Here is a 21,982-nt window from a genome sequence, read left to right on the forward strand (position 1 = left end):
CACAACAGGCGGAATGACCCAGGAATTCCCCTCCCAGGAACTCGGGTGCCAGTTTCCAAAATCTATTAGTTAATCCATCCATCCATTCAGTGAAAAATAATTGAATTTTCACTGTGTATGAAGAGCTGTGGCAAACAGAGGAATCACAGTTCTGAAGAGGATAGATAGGATTTTAGGTCTCAATGATCAAGAGAAAGACAATATCCTGTGTACCGGTAATTGTGGCCGTTGACAGGAAGAACCCTCTTGGATGATCTGGGGATGAGGGTGTTCCAGGGCAGAGGGAGCAATGGTTAGGCAATCCCGATGAAATGCAGAAGTGGCAAGGGGAAGGATGGAGGAGAGGCAGCAAGGAATCATTTCGGGATTGAGACCTCAGGCTTCGGGGTCAGAATAGTGCAGAAACAACGCAAAGAACCGTGCTCATTTATTTTGTGGACTCGCTATGAAGAGCTAGAGAGCTGAGGGGAGTGAGGAGTGAGTGTGAAAGACCTCCGAAGGGAGACCCTCACTCAAATCTCAGGAGAGGCGCACACCCAGCGAGGCACCGAGACCAGACTTGCTGCAATCGCATGAGGAAGTTTATTGAAAGTGAAAGAGTGAGATCTCAGGCCAGCATGCTGGGGTCGAGACTCATACACCACGCAGGGGTAGAGGAGTTCGACCCCGGCCTGAACTTGTAACAGGCTTATAAAGGCAAAAATCACAAAGGAGGGGGAAGACAGGGGGAATGAGGAAATTAATAAGGGGAAGAATCATACATTTTTTTATCAGTATACCCCCAGGCACACCTAGGGCGTTGGAACATTCCACAGAGGTCATCCGGACCTTCTGTGGTATTTTGGGAACTCAAATCTCAAGAAAGTGGGATTTCCTGGGTGGGATTTCCTGGGAGCGGCAGAGGAAATCCCTAGGGCAAGGAATCAGTGTCCTTTGACAACCTTTTACTCTTCAAGTGAAGGCTGGGGTGGAGAGAGGAGGCACTGGGATCACATATTACGGGTAATTGGTGTCTAGTCTGACGTTTCATCACAGAAAGGATGTTAGCTTTGCTTTGAGTTTTAAAAGGTATCCGGCATAGGCAAGGAGAACCGTGGAGAGAAAAGTAACAGGACGTTTGCAGAGAGGAGGGAAAGTGTTTCAGCTTTCTTGGAGGCAATGTGTACTTACACCACGGATGTAAAAGAGACAGCAGAGGCGGAAGAACTGTGGGTTCTCAACCTGTAGGTTGTGACCCCTCGCAGGTGTGTGGGCAGGGGGTAACCAATCCTTTCCCAGGGGTCACCTAAGACCATCAGAAAACAGATGATTACATTATGATTCACAACAGTGACAAACTTGTGGTTATAAAGTGGCGATAAAAATAACTTTATGGTCAGGGGTCATTATGTCACAAGGAACTGTATTAAAGGGTAGCAGCATCAGGAAGGTGGAGAAGCAGTGTCTTCGAAGGCCATTAGAAAAGCATCCATTTCACTTCTAGCTAAGGCAAGCACTATGTGGTTACTCGCTGCTCACCATAGCATTCGGTGCTGTGGACAGTTGGCACAGATGCTTTATTTACTCCCAGGACTCTTGAAATGTCCCAAATTTTCCTAGCAGAGCAATGCAAAAGGAACATTGGACACTCAAAAGGAAGACTTAAGGCAGAGGAATGTTTGAAACCCAGGAAAGGGAGGGGGTAACGGGTCCTGAATGCAAACAGCTATAGAGTGTTTTTCTCTTCTGCATTTCATCCATGGAACAGAACAGGAGCCTGGAACCTCAGCACCAAAGGGGGGAAATATTTTCTGCAGTTCCTCCTTAGGAAGACACCTCTGATTGTTTCTCTTTGGGAAAAGCCACCTCTCTGTAAATCTGGAGCTGAGCACATGCTTGAGAATCCCACGGTGTGTGTGCACATAAGTAGGTGCAGATCCAACAGCTTGAGTAGAACTTGAAATAATTGCTGTGATTTTTTTTTTCCCTGTCACGTTTTCCTGTTTGACGTGACAGAGTTTCCATGGCAATGTGAACTTGAGTTTTTGAATCTGGCTACTTTTTGGCATTGGCTTTTGTTGTGAAGAAAACTCTAGGGGAACTGGATTGGTTGGGCTCTGGGAAGAAGTCTGTAGATCCCCATACATCTGAGGTGGAGACACATTCTGTACTTGTGGCTTAGCTTCCTCACGGTGCCTCCCAGTCATGTGGCACAGTTCTATGAGCAGAAGGATCTTCTAATGGTCTTTTTCTTTTTGGTCAACAACTTGGGAAGCAGATGTGTTTCCCAGGGCAATTGTTAGTTACAATGTGTCATTTAAATTGTTTTAGTTTATGGACAATGGTTCCTAGATCCTTTAGTCTTTGTCCCCACTCATGTGCCTGGGAAGGTCCTGTTGAAACGCAACAGTTCTTCAATGTCTCTACATTGAGTCAGTTGATTTCTATATTAGTTCTTTCTTGTAAGTTTAATCAAGACATTCTCATAGTTGGAGCCGAGAATATTAAAATGTGCGGAGACAAACAGTCCGTTTCTTACTGATTAACCTTTTGCCAAGATAGAGAATCCACTCACACCTCCCTTCTTCTCAAAGGAAAAGAGCAACACTGCAGAAGGCTGTGTTGTAATGGATAAATGCATCTTCAACTGATGTGTGTGCTCCATCATGGCCAAGTGTGGGCTACATCATGGTCAGGTCAGATACAAAGGTCCTGTAGCATCATCTTCTAACACTCCAGCCAGGATAGTTGATCACTGGCCTCGGCTTTGCCCTTCTGAGTATCTGACTCTAAAGACACAGGTTCATGGCTCTCGCTGTGGTCTCCAAGCAGGAAACCCTGATGGAACAAGTCTGATTTGTCTTGAGTGACACATTCCTTTTGGAACCAGCCACCGTAACCAAGAGGATAGAGAATGTGAATGACTAGATCACATGCCCATCCCTGCAGCTATGGGCACCATATTATGACAAGGGTTATTCTTGTCAATCGTAAGATTAGAATGCAGTTGAAGAAGCTTCTGGTGGGTGGAAAGGCTTATGCTTGCGATCAAACAACCTCAGCTATACCCAAGGAGCCCTGTGCCATTTCCAGAGTGACAACATACCCACACCAGGCTAAGCATTAAGTCTTGAGGGAGGTTTTAGAACAAAAGATTTTCAGGAATCTGCCTTTAGAGTATGTTATTCAGTGGATTGGAGTGTATGAAATTTTTAATGCTACCTGGGTGATCCTGATAAGGCGTGTGCTCTGGGAGCAAGGAGTGTGTATAGGTCAGGAGAACATGAAGTGCAGAATCTTTCGAGAGTAATAAGCTGACCTAGGTTAACATATGTTGACAATTCAATATTTAACAGAATTGTAATCCTTCAGGAGTTACTATCGATGTTTAGCAAAAGACATCCGAGTGGGGCTATATTGATGGCTATATTCTCAAGAGAGAATGGAGAGAGCTGGAAAGATGCCTTGGCGGTTAAGAGCACTGCCTGCTCTTCCAGAGGTCCCGAGTTCAAATCCCAGCAACCACATGGTGGCTCACATCATCTGTAATGGGGTCTGATGCACTCTTTTGGTGTGTCTGAAGACAGCTACAGTGTACTTATATATAATAAATAAATCTTTAAAGACAAAACAAAAATAACCCAAAACTTTAAAGAGAGAGAGAGAGTGAGAGAGAGAGAGAGAGAGAGAGAGAGAGAGAGAGAGAGAGAGAGAGAGAATGAGGCTTTGAATGAAGGTCAGACCCTTATTATACAAACATACTCTATGGATGCACAGAAAGCAAGAGGGTATCACCTGGCCTTTAATGTCCAAACCCATCTCTTTGTGTGAATGACATTTCATAAATATTAGTGACAGGAGTGTCCTCTCAATTTAGAAGCTGAAAATGTTAAAAACTACCACTTATTGTCTTACTTTATATGTATAGTTTAGAAACAGATCCTGTTGGTGAGTCTCACCATCCCATGACTGACCAGTAAGGCTGTGGTACTGTCCTAGTCAGGGATACTCTTGCTATGATGAAACTTTGTAACCTAAAGCAAGGTGGGGAAGAAAGGGTTTATTCAGTTTAAGCTTCCACATTGTAGCCCAACATTGAAGGAAGTCAGGACAGTAACTCAGGCAGGGTAGGAACGCAAAGGCTGAAGCTGCTGCAGAGGCCATTGAAGGGTGCTGCTTACTGGCTTGCTCATCATGGTTTGCTCAGCCTGCTTTCTTATAGAACCCAGGATTGCCAGCCTATGGATGGACTGGGCTCTCCTACATCAATCACTAATTTAAAAAATGCTCTAGGTGGATCTTATGAAGGCATTTTTTTTTTCTCAGTTGAGATCTCTCAGATCTCTCTGATGACCTTAGCTTAGGTCAGGTTGACATAAGACCACCTAGCAGAGTGACTAAGCAACAAGAGCCAAGAGCAAGACCTTGTGAGTTATAAAGTCGGGGCTTTGGCTAAGTGGGTTTGGTCAGACACTGTTTTGCTAGGGTATTGCTTTGGCTAAGTGGGCTTGGGTAGGTACTGTTTAGCTGTTGGAAAATTATTTTTCATTCAGGCTGTCCAGATCTCTATTAATTTTCCTATGAAAATGTGAAGTGAGTGTCAGATTCATTGTAAATGTAACTGTTATATAGCCAAGTGAGATTTAGCCAAGTTACTATCACAAAGAGCCAGAAACCAAGTCTTTATTTTTTAAATCATGGGCATATGTACACGTCTTTGTGGATTTGTCCACATTGAGTTCAGGTGCCTCTGGAGTCAAGAGGTGGCAGATCAGAGTTACAGTTCTTGGTGAACTGTGGGTCCTTGGAAGCAAACTCTTTTGGAAGAACATTACCTTCTCTTAAACACCATCTCTTCAGCTTCCCCAAACCAAATCCTCAAGCGGTTGTACAGTCTTGGAATTCATAACTATATCTAGAGTGGCTCACATAAACATTCAAATTAGTTGTTAACATCTGTAAGTGTGATTTTTTCCAATAGATTCTGGGATTTATCTTCCTGTTGAGAGCTAATTGCTGGTACCATAAGGTTGACCTTGCATACTGTGCAACAGCAGAGGTGTTTGGAAGGCAAGCCACAGCTGACCCAACTCTTAAGTTATTTTCTCCTGGTGTCACCCTTTATGAAACTTTCCTGATGTCACTGACCATTTAGATCTGTATTTGCAGAAAATAAAAGCAGATTCTGACCAAGTTCAGTGAAAAGAAAACTGTCATTAAAACATGTTTGTGATTCACAAACCATCTCAGTGAGTTGGAGAGCGGAACTGTAGTCAAGAATGTTGTCTGATCTGATACTCAGTAGCGGCCACCAAGGCAGGGTGGTTGAACTCCTGAGCACAGATTCTGTGGTCTGAAGCCCCTGCATTGTCCATTACTTGATGCTGGTTATTGCTGCAGATCATTGAGCTTGTTGTTGCCTCTTCTATGAGGGATTCTGGAAAGTTCCTGACTTCTCTAAGCCTTTTAATTCTGTGTCTGGCATGGACATGCCTGGTTTCCAATGCCTTGCTCTGGTGATTGTGGCCTAGCTGCAAGGGAAGCTGGAAAATGAGGATTTTCACTTTACACTTTGGTGGCACAGCTCTGGTTTGCAAAGAGAAAGAGTCCCTAGGGATAGGAAGAAAAACGTGTGTGTGTGTGTGTGTGTGTGTGTGTGTGTGTTTCTGTGTGTCTGTGTGTGTGTGTTTTAAATACATTGGGGACTGTCACTACAACTCCTGAAAGCATTTGAGTTTGCTGTTCTGGTCTGGTTTTCATTCAATATTGGCTGAGTGACGTCTTGGTCAAAGAGCTTTCGAAAGCAAAAACAGCAGAAAGAAATGGGAGCTTGGAAAAGAAAAGAAGGAAGAAGATTAGAGAATGAACTACAGCTTATGAGGGGTAGTGATATAAGACACATGCCTTAAAACTTATGATGGAAAGGCAGTTACCCGTTTCCTTCACTATTCTTATTTTCCTTGTGAAGACTCATAAACCCATGCAAATCCCCATGGAGTTCTTTTTTTTTTTTCCCAGTCAAGAAATATTGGACCTTGACCAGAAGTGGTTCAGCTCAGTCAATCTCAAAAGCACCAGCTGCCTAAGTGATGAGTTGGTCTATCCAAGATGAGTTATTTAGCCAACAGACAGATGGCCAGGAAAGTCCAGTTTGTTGGCACAAGCATTCGTCATTACAGACGGCTCTTGGCCAAATAGCCAGAAGTCAATGGATTCAAAAGCCAGAGCCTGCCATCTTGGATCTGCTTTGGAAATCCTACAGGTACCCAATTAGCATCAGAGGACAAAGCAGGGCAGTCTTTGCTCCATTGAGCAAGCAGCCCAGTGAAGAAGGGCTATTCTCAGAGCCCTAGTGGTGGGCTTGAAAGAAGCTGAGTTGGTAACTTGACTGAAACATAGACACTCATAGCCCAGTGTGAAGGAGGTAAAGATGGGGCAGCTGTTATGCAGGTATCCAGGGAAGGAAAAGGGCTACTTATAGAATTTTTCCAGAAGCACATGAATTTCCATATAAAGAAGGATGGATTGTTACATATTATAGATAGTTAGTGAGAATTAGAGAGAACACAAGTTCATTTTTAAGACTATCTAGATTATCTAGCATTATAATTAGGGACACACTCAGAAAATGTAGCCTGGGTTAGATAGTAAGTAGCCTAGGTTAGAATCCATTCCATGACAATTGATTGTTTACTTTAGTCACCATTTAAGGTGACTGGCTATACACCAGGGACTCTTCTGGGACTCTTCTAGAAAATGGAGATTGGCTCAACTTTACCCTCATGGAGCCCACAAAGCACTGGAAAAGATGCTTACAGACAAATCACAAGAAAGTGTAACGTTGAACTGAAGGCAACAAGGAGAGAGATGCTAAAGTCACAGGAGAATTCAGGCCCCTGGCTACTTAATTGTGCACTATTCATATTTATATATTTAACTATATGCATATACATTTATTATATAGCTTATATTGGCTTAAGACCAATGCTTTTATTTAGTTCTTTTAAAATTGTGAACTGGGCCTGATTATCCAAGACTGTAATCTCAGCTCTCTGAAAAGCTGAGGCAGGAGGATCATAGGTTCAGAGCCTTCCTGAGCAACCTAATGAAATCATTTCTCAAGATAAAAAGTGAAAGGGCGGCAAGAGATAAGAGTGTAGGATGCCTGAGGCCCGATGTTCATCCTGAAACCAACCAACCAGCCAATCCAAATCTCTTTCTCCCCAACAATAGTCTATGACTGGAAGCACATCTCCCTCCCCCACCCCCAAATTTAATTCCTGTATGTGATGCTGTCACCTGACAAGTACATATGCTGGATCCCCACCTCCCAGGCCCCATCTGCTCAGCTGTGACTTGGAAGCACCGAGAACGACTTCTTGCTGTGGTGGCAGCCATTCTGTGGGCTGGGTGCCAGTAACTGCAGCTCTCTGGGTAACAGGCACTTGCACACTGTGCATTTCAGTCTATCCAGGGTCAGATTCAGAAGTGAGAGTCATGGGGACTGTCACATACAGTCCTGCTCATCCTGGACTATTCTTGTGAGGTTGTCTCTGAGGAGGTGTCATACCCAGCGCGCAGCCCCAGCTAGCTCTTGTCTCAGAATATGAACAAATCACTGGTTTCTCACTTCAGTGCCAGGTTGTGTTATTTTTGTTGGCCTGTTTTCGTTGTTGTTGCTGTTGTTGTTTTTGTTGTTGTTTGTGGTCTTACTGTAGGAGAATGCTGCTCCTGAGAAAACACTACAAGGCTACAGGCTGGTGTGGGATGCGCCACAGCAGAAGTGGCACCTGAAGACTTGCACTTCCCTTGTTGAGTGCTGTAGATGGGAGCCCACTGAGAAAAATAGCAAGGGAACCCACAGACTGGGTGGACACTCTATTTCTCTCCCCAAACTCATGCTGCTAAAGCCAGGGTGTTCAGCTATCCAGAGTTTTCTAGGTGTGGAGAAAACAAGTTGAATGTTAGTTTCTAAAGTGTCCTCTCTGGCATTTAACTGTTGGCACATTCTGTTCTCTCCTTACCCTACTCTCTGGATCCCTCTGCTGGCACAATGTGGTCTACTGACCACTTGCTGCTTATGATTCCTGTGTAATTTCCTTTTTGGAGACTGTCTACCTTTGTTCAGCCAGTGCTTGTGGTGGTTTGAATGAAAATAGCCTCTATAGCCTCATATATTTGAGTGTGTAGTCATCAGTGAGTAGCACTACTTGGGAAGGATTAGGAGGTGTGGTCTTATTGGAGAAAGTGTGTCGCTAGAGGTAGGCTTTGAGGTTTCAAAGGCTCAAGCCAGTCCCATTGGCTCTCTCTTTCTGCTGCTTATAGATCTGGATACACAACTCCCAGCTACTTCTTCAGTACCATGACTACCTGTGTGCCTCTATGCTGACCATCATGATGAGACCTCTGCAATTGTATACCAGACCCAATTAAATGTTTTTTTCTTATAAGAGTTGCCATGGTCATGGTGTCTCTTCACAGCAATAGAATACTGACTAAGATGGTGCTTCTTTCAGATGAGAGCCAGGAGGAGGGAAGGGAGAGGAGAGAGGAAGGAGGAGGGAGGAGAGAAGAGGGAAAAAAGGGAAAAGGGATGGGAGTTGGCCCAGATGGTAAAGTGCTTGGTGCACAAGCTTAGGAATCTGAGTTTGCTTATCCAAAACCTACATGAAAATCCAGGCCAGGGGTCTCTCATCTTTAAACCTTATGCTAGGGGTAAGGGGACTGAAGGTAGGTAGGCAACAGGAGTGTTCTGGTTCACCAGTCTAGCCAGTGTATAAGCACTGGGTTCAGTGGAAGACCTGTAAGGTGGAGAGTGATAGGGATAGACACTCAGCATTGCCCTCTGGCTTTGAAATACATCTGTGCACACACATACACACACGCACACATACACACATACATACACATACACACATAAACATACACACATACACACATGCACACACATACATGCACACGCATACACACATAAACATACACACATGCACACATGTACACATACATATATACACATACACACATACATATATACACATACACACATATACATACATATGCACACACATACACATACATATACACACATGAATGTCACATGCACCTAACAAATATACCACACACAAAATAAAAAAAATGTGGGAGAAATAAAGTAATAGAAAATTAGACTCACTCTCCATTTTCTGTAAAATACTTAGAAGTTTTCCCAGGACCTTAGCTTTATTCTAGAACTTTCTATGTACCCAAATGGGAGGCCCTCATCTACTCAGCTTTGGTTAACATATGGTGGCTAAACTTTGATTCTCTCTCCTTCTTGGGTATGGCTCACACTTCCCTCCTGCAGTGTCCACAAGACTGAGTTGTGGCTGCTGCTTGCTAGCAGTTAATGGCCATCGATGATGGGTACTGTGCGTTGAGGTTCACTTTTAGCTGTGGGTAGATTCCAAAAATTAATTACAATAATCACGGCATCTAATTAGCACCTTCTGTGTGCTAGGTACTGTGTTTAATGCCCTATTACATTTCTCCACCCAATCCTCCTCAAGCTATGCACCGAGTATAATCTTTATGATAGCAATCTTGGCTCGGAGAGGGTTTGTAACTTGCTCATGGTCATGGTCATAAAGCTAACAGGAGGTAGAGCTGACCCTGAATACACTTGGAGCTAACAGGCTGACTGCAGATGGGCTCCTGGTGGCTGCATCTCACCATCGACATCTACAGAGGCAGGGCTGCAGATCCGCTCAGGTGCCAGATCATAAAGCAGATCCCCCATTCATGGACAAAGCCATCAACTCAGTACAGGTTCAGCGAGTCTGCCTTGGAGATAAGCCTCCTGGGTAATTTTGCACAAGTAGCAGCCATCCATCGGGGCCTCACATTCATTTTCTCCCTAATTCTGCACAGAAAAGAAAAGAGGCTGGGCATATATCACGGTTTCCTGAGCGCTAAACACGTTACACAAAGAGCCGGGCTGGATCTGAGATACAACCAGAACTTTGATCTCATAAGCTTTACCATTTCCAGTTTTTCCTTAGATATCTACTCTGAGTCTTTTTATATCTGAGAATCTTCCAGAATAGACTGGGTAATCCTGTATTGATGAGGTGGATCAATAACCAAAGAAGGAAGGTTGCTGCTTCGCCAAGACGGTGTATGAGAAGGAATCTTACTTAGGTCTCCTTCTCTCCAAACTTTATGAAGTTTAAATTATGGGTTGAAAATGTTGCTGTAGAGAGCTGCTATTGGGAGATCTGCCCAGCAACATTTTCCCTTTTTTAAAAGAATGAGTTTCTTTAAAATGCATTTTGCAATATGCTATGTGATTCCCGGGACCATTCGGATAACAAACATCTGAAGCAAATTTAATGGCTTCTTTCCCCCGTGATCCTCCAAGGTGGATGAGTTGCTGTCAAGTTCTTTCATATTTCCTGTCTGTTACTAGAATGTAGGTATTTGTGTGCACTTACAGGGCACCAACACGGAATCACACAGTATAGGTTAATCCATAGCTTACTCTTTTGCACATCATCATTCGGCATTTTTAATCCTTTCTGGTCTTCTCTTTTCTCCAGCTTGGCCCCGGTCTTCACAGTGTGTGTAAACACAGAATCAATCGTGTTTGTGTTTATGTGATGATTCTGTCTTCGGCAGCGAGCATGGATACCGTTTGGGCACCAGAGTTCATGAATCTTTAGGATTCTGGTGCAACTTTGGTGTGGATAGATCTTCTGTGTGAGCGAGCAATTTAGGGGTGTTTATTGCTATGTTCCAACATGTGGGTGCCAAGGAAATAGATTTCAGTGACCAAAAGAATAATGCATATGTGCTAAGGTGGAGAAGGGGTGGGGGAAGAAGAAAGAAGGAGGGTAGAGGGGAGAGGTATTTAGCTATTTACCTCTGCTCTTGGGTTTATACAATGTGGCCTTTCTTCTCTATGTCACGCTCCTCCCCAAGACTAAGGGACCTTAGCCGAAGAGGAGGGGCTATCCTTAGAACCAGAAGTCAGGGTGAACCGGCCTCACACAGTGTCTTCTCGACATGACAGGACCACAGTTCTCATGAACTCAGGGAAGCTGTGGTTACTTGCATAAGACCTACACAAGGTCAACACCGTCAACATTCTAGTATTGAGGGGATGGGTAAATGAGTCCCAATCTGTAACTGAGGAGCTGTAGAGAGTTGGTGGTTTCTAAGGGAGAGACTCAGTTCTTTAAGGGTGTGGCTCCTGGTGGGTTGATCCTGCTGCACTTGTTGGTCCCATACCCAGAAGTGTATGGACAGCACAAATTGCACTTAGTGGGTCTATCTAGTAAATAATGCAAATAAAAACTTTAAAAAAAAAAAAACAATATATCATATTGCCTTAGCTGCGGTTTCTATCATGGTGATGAAACACCATGACCAAAAGGCGAGTTGAGGAAAGAAGGGTTTATTTAGCTTACACTTCCTCATAGTTGTTTATCATGCAAGGAACTCAGACAGGGCAGGAACCTGGAGGCAGGGGCTGCTGCAGAGGCCATGGAAGGATGCTGCTTACTGGCTTGCCCCTAGTGACTTGCTCAGCCTGCATTCACATAGAACTCAGGACCACAACCCAAAGATTACACCACCTACCATGGGCTGGGCCCTCTCCTATGGATCACTAATTGAGAAAATGCCTTACGACTGGGTCTCACTGGGACAGTTCCTCAAGTGAGGCTTCTTCCTCCCTATATGATTCTAGCATGCGTCAGATTGACGCAAAACCAGCCAGCACACACATGAACTCTCTGTGGGTAAAAAGGATGTAAATGCTCTCAAACAAAAAGGCAGGCCCCGTCCTTCCAATACTCCACCCCCCTTACTCCTTTGGGTGTCTATTCTCAGGGCTTGCTAAGGAGTGGTTTATATTCATACGCATAGAGCCGTGTTTCGCTTCAGATCATTGTAATCTGCTTCCTGTGTGGCTTTGAAGATGTGATCCCTTAGCTTCCGGTCACAACGTCTTCCCCGCCATTCCAGACTCTCTCTCTGGAACTGTAAGCCCAATAAACTCCTCCATAATTTGCTTGTATCCATGATGCTCCATCACCGTGACAGCAATGCCACCAACACAGGAGCAGAGAGCACACGAAACATCTCAAGCTCCACTCAACTTTCTGAAACGTTTTCCTGTTTCCTCTTTACATTGGCAGAGGTTTCGATTGATACTTGTTTGCACAGTGAGAAGTCAGAGCAGTGGTAAGTTTTTTCTTTTTCCTCAGTAAACATTTATTTAATCATCTCCGTTTGACCCTAAATCCTGTGCTCCTGGGGGAGTTCATAGCCCATGGAAAACATAACAACAACAACAACAACAACAAAATCAATGACTTGACATTGTAATGAACAGATTGACCAGGGCAAACATAGAGCATTATGGGAAAGCCAAAACGGAAAGTCCAAACAGGACCGTCATGGCAGCCAAGACACCACACAGCACACCGACAATTTCTCCTCGGATCTTCTTGGCTGACAATGAGGTGGGAAGAAGAACATCTCAGACAGATTTTTAAATTGTAAACTAAACTAAAAGATCATGAAATCATCATCTAGTTTTTCTTGATGACACCATCTTTACTAAACCGCCTACGGCCTCACTGTCCCCGAAAGGAACCATGGGGAGAAGCCTGGTACGGCTCTGTAACTTTGTGGTCCTCCTCCATTCTTCTCCTTTCTTCTCAAGGCTTTGTCCTCTTTTAAGCCATTTACTTTCACTCAAGTAAAAACTAATGTTTTCTTGGTCAGCTAGTTATCACTGTTGAGAATGGGTAATTAAACAACTCAGGGAGCTTCAACGGGCAGTGATGTGAACCCGGGGCTCACATGCCCTCGTTTTTCCACCGTCCATGTGACTGACCTGAGGCTGATCCGAGATGCTTGGAGTCTTCAGTCACTCAGATCCAGGCTAATCCTTCGGAACCCAGTGCTTCCTTGCGTGCCTGTCCGCCCTCTCACGGACGCCATCTTCGGAAGCAGAAGCTTGCCCCTGGATCCTGCTCGTCTTGGTTCTTTCAACACTAAGTTCCCATAGGAGTTGACCAGACAAGTCGTCACTGGAAGATCGGTTCCCATGTTAATTTGCCTTGAAGTTGAGAAGTTGAGACTAACTACAGAGATGTGAAATAGGGAAATGCACCCAAAGGGGGCATGGCGGAAGTCTAACGGAATTTGGGAACCCCAGGGAAGGGAGGATTTGGATCCCAGATGGTAAGTTTTCTAGTACCACCCTTTAGAATAATTTTATTATTTTTGAGTATGCCATACAAAATACAATACAATTTTGATTCCATCCACCTACAGCTCCTCCCAGACCCAAACCCACTTCTCTATGCACCCAACCTTGTGTTCTATTTCTAACTGATTTTTAGAAACACACAGGGAACGCATCAAGTCTAATTTGTGTTGCCCAAATACCCTTGGGTGTGGGGCTGGCTTTAGAACACGGTCAACCAACTAGGAGTCACATCCTCCAAAGAAACTGACTTTCCCTCACTCTGCAGGCACTAAGTACCAAAAGAACCTCACCATTTCATGATGGGATTTTTTCTGCCTTGAGCTCTTGTGGGGCTTGTGTTCTCTGTCACAGCTACTGTGAGTTCATTTGTGGGACTGCCCCATTATATCTGCAGAACACCTTTGCCTTGTAGTAACCCACTGCCTCCGACCTAACGATCTTCCATCTAACGATCTTCCGAGCCATCTCTGATACCGTATTTTTAACTGAAAGAACGAAAGAGAGAGAGACAGACTTGTGCAGTATCTGGAAAGCACCTGAACTTGATTCTGATTCTTTTCTCCTGAAGCAGCTGGAGAAGAGATAGGTGCTGGAGCTCAGACATGGGAGATGTATTCAGCAAACCTGACCCTGACAGAGGTTGGGCTTTTCTAGTGTCCCTTGGAAGGAGCCGAGTATTACATATTTGACATTTCCCAGTTGGCAGTTTCTTCTCACAATTTCCCCAGCCCTTTGTGGTCTGAGTTAATGACAGTGGTCCCAGCAAGGATGCTCTGTGCCAAGAAGCAGGATACAGGGCAGTGACAGCTGAGGAGTGTACTGACCTTGTGGCTGCAGCTCACAGTGCTTCCTCATGGCTGTCTCAGCCTTGAGGACCAAGCCCAAACAAAGACAATCTGGAAGCCTCCTCTCAGCGGACTGTCCTGGGCTGGATATCTAATGGACTTCTGGTATTAAACAGATTGCTAGTCCCAGAGCCTTGATACTTCCTCGGTTCAGTCTTCCATAGGGGAGAAAGGCATGTCTGACTGGCTCGCAATGTCATATGACTTCTCTTAGCAGGTAACTGCGGGGAAATGCCCTGTTCCACACCTACAGGTCACCTTGAACAGGAAGACATCCTTTAACAAGGAACCAAGACTTTCACCCAGATGATTGAAGCTTTGGATTTATATTTCATGGAAGGAGTCTCATTCCAATTAGCGTGTCCTATAGAACAAATGACTGATAGGTTACATTCCATTCAGAGGTGTTAAGTCACTGTTCATTTAGCCATTGTGTCTACAATGTGGTCACCCTGTTGGATTTCGGGCCTACGAATACTCCGTCAGTGGCAGAGGAAAGACATTTATTTAGATACGAATTTCTTTGGAAAAGAAATCCTAAGAGAAGAAAATAAATCCTAAGAGAGAAAAGAATGCAGAGAGACTATATTTGGGCTTGTGAGGAAAATAAAGATTATATATTTAACAACTTTGTTAATAGAGTTCTTTCTCAAACTTCTCTCAGTTGAGAGAAAAAAAAAAAAAAAAAAAAAAAAAAAAAAAAAAAAAGGCTTAGCTAGAATTCTCCATCTTGGCCAGAGAAGGCACTCTTATCCTTACAGGAGAAAAAGTGGAACCAAATTTCTTCTAGTTTCTAGTCTCAAACCTGACCTTGGGGCAGGGAAGAGAGCTCTCAGTGGGAGCTCTTGCTTTACAATCATGAGATCCTGTTAAATCCCCAGAACTCACATGAAAATCCAAGTGTGGATGCACACGCTTGTATCCCCCAGTGCTGGGGAAGGGAGAGACAGGAGGCTTGCTGACTGATAGCCAGCTTCAAGTTCAGTAAGAGACCCTGTTTCAAGGGAGTAAGGACTAGAGGGATAGAGCAGGGCACTGGCGAAGCCATTCTCACATGCCTGTGCTCATTTGTGTGAGCACACACACACACACACCATGTACACACACAAGCACACACATACACATACACACAAATACACATGAACACACGCAGATATGCACATGCATGCACACACATTTACACACATGCACACAAATGCACACATAGGCACACATATGCAGATACACACATACATGCACATACACTGCAACATGCACACATACAAACACATACAACATGCACACACATGCATACACACACACACACACACACACACACACACACACACCCACCACGGAAGCACCACAGACACTGCAGTGACTAGTGATCAGTGTTTGAATAAGGAAGTCAAAAAGGTCAGATGAGAAACCATGTGGACTTCACGGTGGCCCACTCTTAAAGGCCTGGCTAGCTCCCCCGTTTCTTTACAGCTTAGATGAAAGAGATCCAACCTTGCTCCGAATAGCATGGCCCCAGAGCACCAGCTATTCACAAGGGACACTGCCTACCTCCCTCAACAATGCTTCTAAACAGCACATCTTTATATTGTAACAGGAAATTGAGGCTAAGGTTCAACCCTAGGGGTAGATTGTATTTAACTCTTAGAATTTCAGCACGACCTTGCGGCACATATTTTCTTAGGAGATCAGACTAAAGATGCAGGTCTGAATTCTGCTGCAGAGGAGCTTGAACGCCATTCCAAGAATGCACATGGCTATCTGGGGAGCTTGGCATGGCCCAAGGACATGAGTCAACCTCCAAACAATGAGCGACCAGTATGTATGAATCGGGTGGTCAGAGTGGCTGCTGGCTTCCATGGGGAGGTTGTTCTGATTAGCAAAGTAGCTGCACTGTTCTCCTGCAGTTTGAAATCAAGAGAAGTCAACAAGGAATCTGGGAATGTTCTGACCCCTAGAATACAGAACCAGAAAGCCAGGGCCCTTAGTTAGGGTAGTGCTGACCACTCATTAAGGTATGGGTCTTGGTCAGGTTCATACAGCCAACTCTAAAGCCAAGCCTTGCTTCCTAGTTGCTCTTCTGTGGCTTTGGAAGAGAAAAATAAGTTGCCAGCCAGAGGCCAAGATGGCAGTGGAGTGCACAGGGGAGACACATGAAAGCGGGGGAGGGAGCAGTACTCTCGGGGTGCGTATTTTAATGGTTATATTTAAGCGATACTGTTCACTAAGATTTTTTCTGGCCTTGCTTGGAGTAATGCGAAGCGTGAGTGGGAAGGTGAGCCCCTGTGGGTTCCGAAGCTCAGCCTCTTGAGCGGAAGAAAGGAATCAGGCGCCTCCTCCGCACCCGCCCTGCCCAGGGCACAGGGCTGCCCCAGGGCTTTTCTGCTCTTTCTAGGTTCCAAGGGCTACGTGGGACAAGCTCCGGACCAGGCGCAGTTGTGGACACTGGCAGGTCCTCTTAGAGTCAGGCAGCAAACCGCGCAGATCCGCCACGGTCCTTCCATCTCCACATCTGAGCTGGCAGCGCCACATTCGGTTCAGAGAGTCTTGCGCAGGGCAGGGTGAGGGGACCCACAACTCCCTCTGCAGGTCCAGGTGGAGCTGGCGGCGAGCAGCCGCGGAGCCCCGGCAGGCACGGGCCGGTGGGCATCATCCTCTGCGTACACACAGTGCGATTTAGGGGAACCAGGTGGCCTCAGACCTTAGCAGCCGGCAGTGTGGCGTGCCCCGCTCGATCTGGGTGCGATCAACGTCACACAGGCGCTGCTTCGCTGGGGTCGGTCACCGGACGCCTTTTCTGTTTTCAGGGAATCCGCCGGATGAGCGAGAGAGCCAAAGCCATCTGCAGGCAGCACTCCTATAAATAGCGCGCGGGTGCCCTCTCGGCGCTTTCCCTCCCGGCTGCACTGCCGAGACACAAAGTTGTGTGCAGGGACGGGGGAACCCAGGGCAGTCGGGCGGGCTGCACCTTAGAACAGCTTTTGGCGACCCGCACTCAGCTGAGCTGCCTATCTGCGTCGGAGTGACAGTGGGATTTGGGGGAATTTGTGACCAAGCGCAAGTGGGAGCCGCTAGCATCCTGGCCATGGACACAACCTGGCTTTCCTCTCATCCCCGGAAACACCTCCTGCTTCTGTAATTTGTTCCTACGCCAATCAGAGTCCCTCGGACAGGACCGAGACCCGAACTGCTCCGCACGAGCCACCTAGCTAGCCTTTGCTTGCTGCGTCCCCACTGTGTCTTCAGTTCCGCGCTTCACTAGGAGTGCTTGGGTTTGGGGTGAGAATTTATTATTATTATATATTTTTTTGAGGTGTGACCGCGAGGGTCTGGAGACTTTTTAGATGTCAAAGGACAAGTGTGGGTGCAGTGGCCCCAGGCAAAACTGATTTGGGGGTGGAAGAGTTGGGGTAGGAGTTCTGCATGAGCTCCTTAAAGGACAAAGGTAACAGAGCCAGCCAGCCAGCTCGAAGGGAGTCTTCAGCCCAGAGAACTGGTAGAAGTGCGCGCGCCGCCGCTGCTGCCGCCGCCGCTGTTCCAGCAGCGCTGTCGATCTAGCCACTGGCATCTTCCGGAGCTCCCGGATCCCGGGGTAGCAGGCGCCACCCGGGAGCAGAAGCGCCAGGCGGCCGCTTGCGCACGCGGCTCACCATGGGCTCCGCGCGCCCGGCGCTGTCCGTGGTACCAGCTGTTCTGCTGATTCTCGTGCTGCCTGTCTGGGCACAGAATGACACGGAACCGATCGTTCTGGAGGGCAAGTGTCTGGTGGTGTGCGACTCGAACCCAGCCACAGACTCCAAGGGATCATCTTCTTCCCCTCTGGGAATATCGGTCCGGGCAGCAAACTCCAAGGTTGCCTTTTCGGCGGTTCGGAGCACCAACCACGAGCCATCTGAGATGAGCAACAAGACTCGCATCATTTACTTTGATCAGGTCAGACCCCCGAGGGATGCAGAGCGCATAGAGGATGGGTGGTCTCTGGGTATTGGGGGCTGTCTGCCCAGATTAAGCTAGTTTGATTAGGATGTGTAATTAGGATCAACCACCTCCCTGAAGGTACCAGTTTGAAACTCAGAGCTGACTCTCTTTCCTACCAACCACAGCCTCCATTCAATCCCCTTAGTCTTAGTCTCTGGCCTGTTCGGTGGGTGGCTTGGGAGCGCAGAGGAAGGCACCTGGAGACCAAGACAAGTTTAACAGCAACAGGTCATCAGGGGCTGAAGGGAATACTGTCCCTGAATGTTCAGATCTACGGATAGAGAAGTTGGGCCTCTGGCTCAGACTTGTCAGCAGGTGCCCTCCCTGGAGGCGTTCCTCAGAGGGCCCTAATAGACAACCTGAAATGTGTGACTTGTGTTTCCAGGTGGAGGCTCATCTCTCCAAAAGGCTCTGGGGCTCCACAAGGTGCAGAGACCCTTCCAGGTGGATACCAAAAATTAGGGGTGTGGTTCTGGGGATCAGAAACCACGTCTAGAGTTTAACTAGGGTGACTCTGCAGGGTCCAGGGTGACTGGATTCACACCACCCTGCTTGGTATCAACCAAAAGCCTTTCTCATTAAGACTCCACTCTGAAAAGTTGTCCAGGCAGGAGGAAAGGGGATTGAGTAATGGCTTAGAGCTTGGGCAGGTAAGCACTAGCCTGGGGAGCTGGGTTTCCCTTCCTGGCTCCCACAGGGCATTGTAAATCGCTGAGAATGCACAGATTCTGAGGTTGCAGCCAGGGGATGGGGCTGAACTGACAAAAGCTGCAGCTTCTGCCCCAGCTGCTTGGGGCATGGTAAACGGGCGTGACAAGCAATCCCAGGGAATTCAGTTTAGCAAAACCCCCAGGGCAGAAGCCCCAGTCCAGCTTTGGTTCCAACCCCAACGGTACCTGGCGTCGGTTTTATTCCAAAGTCACAGTTCACAGTTGTATACAGAGTCCCGCAGGCGGGTTAAGTGGGGCTTTGGGACTTGCCAGGAAGGACTCAGGTGACGTGTGTGTTCTTTCATCAATTCTAGGGAATACACTACGCTCACCAGCTGGTTAGAGACAGAGATGTCTCCCTAGAGGCTTAGAATGGGATAGCTATAATTTAAAAAAAATGAATTAAGTAATTCCTTCGGAGATTTTGGTGCAGTATTTAACAAAGTGATGGGAAGGGAGCCTAACACCAGCCTGGTCTGTGTTTTGGGGCATCGTCTAAATGCCAAAGCCTTGTGGACACTGCTATCTTTGTTTGGGGCATTCTTTTGAATGACCTTCCCAACAATCAGAATAGGAAAGGAATTTTTCTTTTGTTCTGGGAGCTGTGCATCTTAGAGACAACAGGACGCATTTAGTTATAAATCTCGATGTGCTTGGATGCTTCTATCACCCTGTAGACTCCACAGCCAGCTTTATGTTTACTCATTAGCAATAATCAGCACCTCTACTTTGTGTCTGAGTCTCGAGGTCTTGGCTAAGAGCCTCACATTGTTCTAACGTGCTTGGAAAAAGCTGGTTTTGTAAATGTTCTGTCCAGGAATCGTGCACAGCCAGCTGCGGTGCTTTAGAAAGTCCATCTGGTCTCAAGTCAGAGGGCAGAGAACTGAGACTTATGGTGAGAAGCTGGGATCTCAGTAAAACCTGAACACAAATTCGTATTTCAAGGCAGGGCTGAGTCTGGTGCATTTACCTAACCGCGCTGACATTCTGGTGTGCTGTAAAGGGGCAGGGTGCACTTTGAGGGAACAAGACAGGAAGTGTGAAACATGTTAATCTTGACAAGAAGACAATGTTTAAGGCAGATAAGCGAAGACTTACTCCAATAAGCAGAAAATATATCTTTAGAGACGCATCTGATTTTTATGGCTTTATTTCTTGGTGAGACAGGAAAGAAAGCCTCCTTGTTTTGTTTGGGCTCTTATGCTCTCCCAGGAAGGGGGCTTACCTTTGAGACACTAAAATTGAACAGAGAATGCACAGAAATTCAGAGATAATGTCACAACCAGACCACACTCTGGCATACAAGGTACATTGTGGCTTTCTTAGAAACATTGTTGAACTTAACTTTTCACTTTGACCCTTACTCTCAAATGGATTTCAGGTGACTGAGAGGAAGATAACACAAGAAACCAAAGAACACAGAAAGGCCACCCTCCCCATACTCTCTTGACACCCAGCCAGGGCTAACTCACCATCAATGTATTATGTGAAGGCTTATCACATATGCAAAAATAATGACCATAGGTCTGAGGAGAGCTCTGGCAGAAGCGAGAGGAAGAACCTGGCTTTTCTACCTCTGTGATAACAACTGGTGGTGTCATGGACTATGCCCCATGGTGGAGGGGGTACCATGCCTCTGTGCTGTGTACAGGGGTTACTGCAGAGAGCCCACAGATGCTGATTGGCTGGCTGGGTAATGTCCCTTCTGGACATTGGGAAGGCTTATAGACTGTGGAGATGTAAGTGCATAGCAGATGCCTTCCATCCGAATCTCAGTGAAAAGCTAATATAGACCTCCACATGTTACTTTGATGATCCCAGAGACATCAGCCTGGAAATAGAGACCGGAATACAACCCAGTTGGTTTACTTTATTCCCCCTATACTATTTAAAAGGTAGAAGATTATTCTGTTATGCACATTTATTTTACAAGTCAACAGGAAAGAAATAGGATTCGATGTTTTATTCTCTATAAATAATATAGAGGTTAGTTATTTAAAAACAAAGAAAGAAAGAGGAGAGGAGAAAAGAGAGAAGAAAGATATAAAAGAATGGGGAGGGGAGAAAGAAGGAGGGAAAGAAGTGGAAATTTATTTTACTTATGGGAGGAAACCATCATAATTTACCATTATTCAATGCTTTTATCTATAGATCCTGGTTAACGTGGGTAATTTTTTCACACTGGAATCTGTCTTTGTGGCACCGAGGAAAGGAATCTATAGTTTCAGTTTTCACGTTATTAAAGTCTACCAGAGCCAAACCATCCAGGTACGTGTTCCCCCTGAGTGCTCCCTGCCTCTGTGTTTGAGCATCCGTGCAGGATGGGCTTGCACCGTAATGATAGCTGCCTACCCTGTGTGTTTGTTTTCAAAAGCACGTGATTTGCATGCTTTTCTTTACAACACCCACTTGGGTATGTGACTAAGGCCTGTAGAAGAATAAGCAACACAAGGTAAAAACAACAACAACAGCAACAACAAAACACAGCCTGGGGAAATTTCAGGGCACAAATCTCCGCAGAGATTGATTTTGTCTCATGCCCAAACGAAAGTTATTGAAATGTATAAGGTTAAAAAAAAAACAAAAAACAAAAAACAAAACTTACAAAACTTTACAAATGAACACATTAAATAAATAAGTTTACTACCATTCCAAAACAGTGAGATGTAATTAACTATTGAAACAACAACAACAACAACAACAACAACATCAACAACAACATCAACAACACAGCTTGGCAAAGATTCCATGACAGGGATCTCTGTGGAGCATCTTAACTTTATCTCACACCAAAATAAAAGTTATTTAATTTTATAGGGGAAAGAAAGTCTCATAAAACTTTACAAATGGACATAAAATAGGCCGAGCAGGTTTACTGTCATCTGAAAAATTCTGAGATGCAATTCACTATTGAAACCAAACTACCAGGGAATGGCTACATTCCATCCTCTTGAGAAAGGATGCCCCGAGTTCGGCACACTATAGCTTATTGTTGGGTCTTATTTTTCTAGCAGCTTCTCTTCAGTTGCAGTTGCATGGTTAGTGGTATGGTTAGCCTTGTGTGGTGCATGTTTATGGAGTTCTGGAATATGTCACACTGAATGCTTAGAGTTCATATTCCGTTTTATGTCCCCAGGATTAATAGATGGCATAGTCATTTGTTACTTTTATATCCCAGGAACTGGAAGAACTGACCAGCCTTAGATCTAATCTAT

At 45.6% G+C, this 21,982-nt stretch overlaps 1 protein-coding gene across 1 annotated transcript in view; it reads left to right on the top strand.

Annotated features, from left to right (window-relative positions):
* Window positions 1–17,730: 17,730 nt before the first annotated feature.
* Window positions 17,731–21,982, top strand: part of CBLN4 (cerebellin 4 precursor) — a gene marked incomplete at both ends in the record, with an annotated part of 4,537 nt that continues 285 nt past the window's right edge. The window contains 2 exons of the mRNA XM_080925165.1: window positions 17,731–18,012; window positions 20,919–21,052. Of these exons, the coding sequence (XP_080781291.1) occupies window positions 17,731–18,012; window positions 20,919–21,052 (416 nt within the window). The remainder of the gene's footprint in view (window positions 18,013–20,918; window positions 21,053–21,982) is intronic.

Source organism: Micromys minutus (genome assembly GCF_963924665.1).
Source record: "Micromys minutus genome assembly, chromosome: 11".
Taxonomy (NCBI): domain Eukaryota; kingdom Metazoa; phylum Chordata; class Mammalia; order Rodentia; family Muridae; genus Micromys; species Micromys minutus.